Source organism: Puccinia triticina, chromosome 10A (genome assembly GCF_026914185.1).
Source record: "Puccinia triticina chromosome 10A, complete sequence".
In the NCBI taxonomy this organism is placed as follows: Eukaryota; Fungi; Basidiomycota; class Pucciniomycetes; order Pucciniales; family Pucciniaceae; genus Puccinia; species Puccinia triticina.
In genome coordinates this window covers 1615270-1623242 of record NC_070567.1, presented here as the reverse complement: position 1 = coordinate 1623242, position 7973 = coordinate 1615270, and the positions used below count along the sequence as shown (strand labels likewise).

The following is a 7973-nucleotide window of genomic DNA, read 5'->3' as shown; positions in this document are numbered from 1 at the left end:
GGGCGTTCAACCGGAGAGTCGGAGTCACTGGTATCATGTTGGGGCCGCGATTTTGTCGCCAAAGCGCCTGTCGATCGTCTCGCCTGATTATCGGGAGCCCATTTTGATTCACCCCGTCTAAACCCAGCCCTTTTCTTGCGAACTGCACCACCCCACTCCTTCCACAAATGCAACATATCCGTCAGGTCCATCTTCATGTCGGTCCCCAACGTACAACCTCTCTTCTGATAATGAGCTTCATCGAAAGCTCCACCACAACGAATACAGATATTGCGATCCACGCAAAGTTGTCGAAATTCCGCATAGGAGAAGCCTGAATCTTTTATCGCCGAGCTGATCTCATCGACGTCCATCACATCAGGGTTTGGAGTTTTTGGAACCAAATGATGAGCTTGCGCAGCCGAAGGGTGATGTTGAGCCAATTGATTGATTGAGCGGTTCTGATGGGATCTGGGATCAAGAATCTTGGTGACGCCCGCCAAATTTCGCGACACCAAAACCGCAATCTGCTGTTTAAAGTCCAAGTCGGTGACATCGTTCCATGGCCCGCGAATAAGCGCCAGCTTCACCAGATTCGGGTTGATAGCCTTGTCGTATGCTTTACACTTGGAACGATCATCCAACTTTAAAGGATGAAGAAGAGCATTAAAGAGAATGTTAAACTCTTCGATGGTCTTGCTTCCCTGACAAGCCAAATAAAATGCCGACTTGGCTTCTTCAAGTTCATGATGATTAGCGAAAGTACGATCGATCACGTCAATAAAGGAATCCACATCTTGCAGCTCAGCTATGACATATTCCATTTTCGCAGATGCTTTGAGGGGCGGCAAATGTAAAACCTCCGCATTTTTCGAAAGCAATCCACGCCACCACGTATAGGCAGGAACCTCGCCGCCATCCAAACAACCGGATCCCAAACGAAAATAACCGGAAATCCACAAAATTTTCTGTTTTTCTGTATTAAATTGATCACCGATTCTCTCAAAAGTATTTTGCATGGAGAAACAAAAACTATTAGTTTCTCGAGGAGCTCCGGTAAAGTAGATATGCGGCTGATGAGGAGGTTCAATAAAAACCCTAGGTTTATCCGAAAGCTGCGAATTAACAACCTCCAGTCTGCCCAATCTTCCTCCCAAGGAGCTGTTTGAACCTTCCACCAATCCTCAAAGGTGAGCAATCGCCTCTTGAGAAGCCGACTGATTCTTCATTAACTCATCATGAAAAATATTTTTAATGTTCTTTGATTCGGCTTGTAAAGATATTATTGCTGATTTGTCCTGGCGGGCTTGAGCGGTTAAAAGAGCAATCGACTCTGCTTGAGCTTGAAGCAACGTGGATTGATTTGAGTTATCGACTCAAAGGTTGGACAATAAAGCCGAAGGTTGGAATTTTTTTGAGAAAGGCTTGAGTATCACCTCAAGCTTCCTTTGAGCTTCTGAATCTCAACTGCTAGAAGTTTCTTGGGTTTTTCTTGTAGTGCTGATGGAGCCTCTGTGAAGCTGCGGGCCCATAGCGTCTCATAGGTGTTGCCAGGATGCCATGCCTGGGCGGCTGTGGGGTTCCCCTAGAGAAGCATTGCAAGGGTGTCCCTGCCAGACAGGGCCACAGGGAAGCCCTGAAGGATGCCAATCTGAAATTGGCTTTGCCCCGCTGTGTATGTACCCATGGGTGGCCCCCAGATCCCAGCCAAAAAAAAAGGGGAAAAAATGGATTTGGGGATGGTGGAAGGCCGGTAGTTATTGCCTTTAATTTATAAAAAAAATTATGCAGGTAATGGTGTCCAAGGCTGTGCTTGGGGGACATTTTGTCTGTTGAATTTGCTTGTGAATTTGGTCCAGCAGTCAGCTCATTGTTGATTTCCTTGACAATACATGTATGTACCATATCCTATGGTATTGGAAGCTAAATATGTCAAAATAAAATACACATGTATTTGCCCCCATACACAGTGAAATGAACTGTATTGGCCAGTCCAATATTCTTTTCAAAAATAATGTTTCATGTATTGGCTAACAGATACACAAAAAAAATTGCATTTTGATTCAATACTGCACAATCATGGTGTTCAAAATTGAATATTATGCATGCATAAATGTGTAAATCATAAATTCATAAAACTTTGCTGGCTGGGAAAGCCAAAGATTACCTAAGTAGATTGATGAGATCCCCTGCAAACAAAGTTGTATGAATTTATGATTTACACATTTATGCATCCACAAATTTCAACTTTGAACACCATAAATACACACATTTGTAGTATTAGTTTCACCATTGACTCTACTGAGCAGCAAGATTCTTTTGAGTGGCAACTTGGCATTAAGTTGATTGAGTAAACTGACAGTGAAGTTCAATGATATTGTTACATCATTAATCTTCAGCTTGCAGAATCCCTTGTTTCAAAGGAGGACCCTGGAAACCCCCTAAATATGTCTGTAATGTAGACATGTCTTGCTTAAAAGGCCCCTTGAATTTGAATCAACAATGCAATTTCAACATGGGTACATGTACATGCTCAAGGTGCATCTTGCACATGTATTCATTCTTAAAGTATTTTCCATTCTCAAGGATCACTGCTTCAGGTACACCACTAATGAATACCTGTACATGTCCCTCCAATTGTGCCATTGTTGATTCAAAGTCAAGGTGCCTTTGAAGCAAAACATGTCTACATCACCCACATTTTTAGGGGGTTTCCGGGGTCCTCTCAAAGGACTCATTTGTGGCCATAAACCAAATTCCCTGTAAGTTTCACCATCCTGTTTGTACATTTCAGATAAACTTTTCTTTACTAGGCAGACAACTTCCAAAAACCAGCACAGATGTATACAAACTGAGTAAAAAGACGTCACTATGTATTTATGTTGATATGGATTATATGTGCAAGGTTGATCGGATCTTAGGATAAATAATAAACTGCCCGAGGGAACCACGACAAGAACGACCTCACTGATCATACAAAGAGAGAAAGAGAAAGGAAAGCTAAACCTAATAAGAGTTCATTAATACATCACGAATCCAAGAATTTTGCTCTAGTTGTGGTAAGAAAGTCTGGAAAGATTCCTTCAGACAATTAACCTTAAATTCCAATTTGAGTTTGTCTTCATCAACGTCCATCTTCTCAGAATTCTTCGAAGTTTTATCTTGATTGATCCATTGCTGAAGCATCTGCGTCACCAGTGCAGTGCCTGCTTCCACTGCTTCCTTGGAGGGTGCTTTTTTCTCAGGATCAACACTCTTTTCATCTCCGAAATATTCCAATTCTTCCGCCTTCCTTCTTGCAAGCTGTTGAATCAAGTAGAAATTGAAGGAAAGACGAAAGAAAATCAGGTTAGAACTAAAGGTAGATTCCGGTCTAGGAAAGAAGGAATGAACAACCCAACTGACTTTGAGCACATCTTCAGGAAAGTTGGCCATTTCAGCCACATGGATACCAAACGACTGATCGCTGAATCCAGGTTCGACTTTATACAACAGAGTGATATCGGAGGACGATACACCGGCGGCAGATTTCTTTTCGACATGGGCAACGACATGGTAATTCTTGACATGCTCGACTTCTTTGTCTAAACTTGTGAGTTCGTGAAAGTGAGTGGCGAATAACGTGAAAGCCTTGATTTCAACCGCGATGTGTCTATTTCCCGGCCACTCACTTCAGTATACAAGCCAATACACGTCTTCAAACTGCTGCGAAAGACTCACTCCGAAATCGCCCAAGCCAATCCGAACCCATCGTAAGTCGATGTACCTCTTCCAAGCTCATCGATGATTATCAGGGAGTTAGGGGTAGCAGACTAGAAAAACAGCAAGCCCGACTCGATTAGAGTTTAAGCAACTCGTCAGCAGTTGCTGGGGGCGGAGATTCGACAGACCTTGAGTATGACAGCAGTCTCGAGCATTTCCGCCATGAAAGTAGAGATCCCTTTTGTTTGGCTATCACCCGCCCCAACCCGAGCCAAGATAGAGTCAAAAACCGGCAAGCTAGCCTCTGCACAAGGCACATAGCAGCCCAGTTGGGCCATCAAAGCAGCAACACCTATCTGTCGGATATAAGTACTCTTGCCTCCCATGTTGGGTCCGGTGATGATGTGAAAGGAGCTCTTGTCCCGTTCCATCAAAGTGTCGTTGGGGATGAAATTGATGTCGTCTTGGACTTCAAGACATGGATGTCGACAGCCCTTCAAGGACACGTCACCTTCGCCTGTATTGAGAGTCTGCTTTTGAGTGATTACACTTGGCTTTCAGACATACCGGATCTTCGATGATTAGGACTGACCTAGGGCATACATTTTCGGGCGCGTGTATGTCATCGGTGCGTTGAGAGAAACGTGTGCAAAACTAACAATCAAATCAAGATGCGCAATGATCTCGTTCAATTTTTCGAGTATAGGACAGTAGGATGCTAAGAATGTTACGCCACTTAAACTCATCAGCTCGCGAGAGCCAGGCCTTTTTTACAATTCTAATTGAAACCAATCTGGTTGACTTACCGGCAATGCTGACGACTTCCTTCACCAATGAACTCTGCTTGCGTTGATACTTTTGAGTGAAATCTTTTAATTCGTTGTTCAGTTCCTTCAAAGTTTTGGTAGTGAAATGGCAGCCATTATTCCGATTGCTCAATTCGATGTAATTCTTTTTCGATCGGATTACTCCTGCTTCCTGATATTACAATACGTTACCCAAAGTCTAGGGGTCAGGATAATCAACAGTTGGACGAAATGAAGACCCAAGTACCTTTCTAGTTAGTCGGAAAACATAACCGTACACTTGATGGTTTTCGAAATGGAGGACCTTGCTGTCAGTTCCCATTCCGAGATCTTCAGCTACCCGCTGATGCTCGTCATCCAGCTGCTGTCGGTTTTGGACAAGTGCGTTCTTGAGCTCTCGCAAGTCGTCATCGAAGTCAGGCTTGATGATAAACTGATGATTTTCCAATTCGTCCAAGTCAACAGTCGTTTCGACCATCTCAACATATTGGGCCAGATTGGTGACACATTCCTGTACAGAATAATGGACAGTACCGTCACTAAACTGATTAAGGAAATTAACGATATTTTGCTCACCTGGAAAGGCACGCAATAGATGACATTCAACAGGTCTTTGGCCTCTTCTTTGTTGTCGGTTTCAATGCCGTCTACCTTTGTCAAAGCCTCCAAGATTTCGGGGAGCTTAACTACCGCCTGATAGACCCTAACCACGTCTTCGAGGGATCCGGCCCCTTGGATGAACCTTTTGGAGATACGGGTCAAGTCGGGCATGGCTTTCAAGTGATCTTCCTGTAAAGCCTGGCGGACTAAGCCATCCTGAAACATGATCCCCACCAGCGTTTGCCGTTGTTCAATTTCGTGAAGGTTTACAAGAGGCTGCTTCAGCCATCGACCTAATAGTCTGGTTCCTTGGCTGGTTTTACATCGATTGAGAAGCCCAAACAGGCTCATGTTCTTTCCGCCACCACCAATGCTCGTTGGATTGGGGAATAAGTGGAGTGCTCGGACTGCTGAGGCGTCTAACCGCATGAATTGGCCGAGGTCGTGGGTGATAAATTTATAGGCCGAATGATTAGACGGGTCATCTAAAATTGCCAGATAATTCAGCAGAGGATTCAGGGCAGCAAGGGCAGTCTTCATTTCGAATTGTGCTAGTAAGATGGATAAAGAAAATCTTAGCTCAATTAGTTTTATTTGATTTGTCTTACGTAGAGTGCTTACGAAGTGCAGCTAGCTGTCGATCACCGCTGAGGAGTCTGTTGATATCCTGTTCGACATTCTTCAGAGTAAACTCCACCCTCTTCCGCTCAGTGACAACCACCCCGCATCTCTCTAAAACTTCGATCAATTGCTGATATTCGGAATTCTGACTCGAATCGCTACTGTTTTTGGTCGAGGTTGCACTGGCGATGATGGCCTCCTTGATTCCCAATTGGATGATTAAACTCTCCGTGTTACCCCAGCCGTCTTCCTGCTCGGGGAACTCGCTCAATCCCAAAGTCCGGACACTAGTATCTGCAAAGGCGACGCCCATTATCCTCCCCGATGAAGATCCGGGATTTCCTTTGACCCACAGGCTAGCGATCACAGGTGAACTCAAGATGTCGGTGTTTGAAAACAGAAGATCGGCTAATGGCTCGAGGTTTCCAGGAGATGCTTGAACGGCTAACGACCAATTGGAAGAACTTTTTGCTGAAGGTTGATCCGATCTATAAATCTGAATTCTCATTTGTCGAGAGGTGAGACATTCCCTCAGGAATGTTATGGCTCCCGTCCTGGATAATGAGCACGATGGTAGGCCCTGTTCACCATTAGATTTTGACCCAATGAAGCCTAGTAGATCCACGCGTCAGTGATTGGAGAATAAAATGTGGAGAAAATTGCATGAACATTAGGTATTCGGCTCACGAAGGACGGTGTTGGTCCGATAGAATTGCGTTGCGATGTATTGAGCATCTTGACCATAACAGGTATAAAACTCTCCCTTCTCACGTTCGAAGATTCTCAAAGTCCCTTTGGGACACTTCAAAGAAAGGAACCGATTGTCAGCTTGTACGTCTGAGTACCACATAAAACTCGATCGTAAAGGAAATTTGCTGCAAGGCTGATGATTGTAAAAATTAGACTGACGGGTTCCAAGTTCTTAAAAATCTCACAAAATTTTTTGCTCGTTGTTTGATCTGAGAGTATGTAGTTCATGGACAATCAAAGATCTGTTTCAGTTCCGGGAAACCTTGGCAAACGCGTTATCCACACACCTTCGTTAACTTCGGGGGCCTTGGTAGGGTACATCGGTGTAGTCATGATGGCGACGCTGCAGGTCGTCCGGAGATGTCTTCGAGGAAAGAAGTGTGTTGTCCGTGGATGAGACACGCTGGAATATGTGTGCACGTTCAACACAGAGATAGCCCAGCGCGACGTGTTGAGAAAAATTGAACAGCACGCGCTGATCAACACGACGCAACCTCATGCATGATCACTAACTTAACTAAACTGGAGGCACTTGGTTAAATTAGTCTGCATGAATACATACAACTGCTCTATCTTTCATTCAGCACAAATTCCCAACTATACATGCCAAATATTGTGTTTTCCAAGAAGCTTGGGCCATTTCTTTTTTTTTTTTCTCTTTTTTTATGGATTTATTCTTGTCCAGATTGGCTTTGGGCTTACACATCCCACAGTCCTCATTTCCTTTCAGCTTGTGTAACAGTCCAGGAATGTCCAGGACCCTGGAAGACCCCTATAGTGGAGGACTTCCCATCAATCTGCAGCACCCTGCAGCAACAGTGCAAGAGCTACGCTACAAAAAGCGGCAGCGTAGCAAAAGCGTAGCGGTTTTAGCCTCGCTTCGCTAAGCTTTTGGTAGCGGACTTGGCGCTTCGCTATTCACTACATTTTTTAAGGGGAAAAAATTAAAGAAAATAGCGCGCTTTTTTTAGCGCAGAGTAGCGGCAATTCGCTACGCTTCTTGCTATAGTAGCGGAAAAAACGCTACTGTAGTGATTTTGCTGCGCTACCATAGCACCATTCAAACATCAATACTGCACATCATAAAATGATGGAGGATTGATGTTTGTGTACTATTTCTGGCATTTTCCACCAAAAGGCAGAGATGCCCGCTACGCTTTTGCCGCTAAAAAGCGCTATTAGCGCCAAAAAGCGCCAAAAAGCGTCAATTTTTCCGCTGCGCTATACTGTAGCGAAGCGGCAAAAAAAAGCGCTTCGTTACGCGCAGGCCAAAACTGCAGTAGCGGTTCTGGCGCTTCGCTACCGCTCAAAGTAGCGATTTTCCGCTATTCTGAATCCAGAGTAGCGTGTTTCCGCTTCGCTACGCAAAAGCGCCGCTTTTTGTAGCGAAGCGTAGCTCTTGCAGTGTTGCCTGCAGAGTCAGATCTGCAGCCAGAAAACCTTAATTTTTGCGGGTAAATGCTGTCCCAAGGGCTGCAGATCTGGCTCTGCAGGGTCTGTAGATCTCGACAGGAA

General features: G+C 44.5%; 1 protein-coding gene across 1 annotated transcript; it reads right to left on the bottom strand.

Annotated features, from left to right (window-relative positions):
- Window positions 1-2985: 2985 nt before the first annotated feature.
- Window positions 2986-6791, bottom strand: PtA15_10A186 (uncharacterized protein; the record flags this gene model as incomplete). The annotated part of the gene is made up of 12 exons (XM_053160337.1): window positions 2986-3282; window positions 3385-3631; window positions 3700-3791; window positions 3870-4198; window positions 4274-4399; window positions 4488-4659; window positions 4735-4998; window positions 5064-5638; window positions 5709-6320; window positions 6396-6510; window positions 6618-6667; window positions 6746-6791. 12 exons carry the CDS (start codon window positions 6789-6791, stop codon window positions 2986-2988), a joined length of 2925 nt encoding a protein of 974 aa, XP_053024322.1.
- Window positions 6792-7973: the final 1182 nt, after the last annotated feature.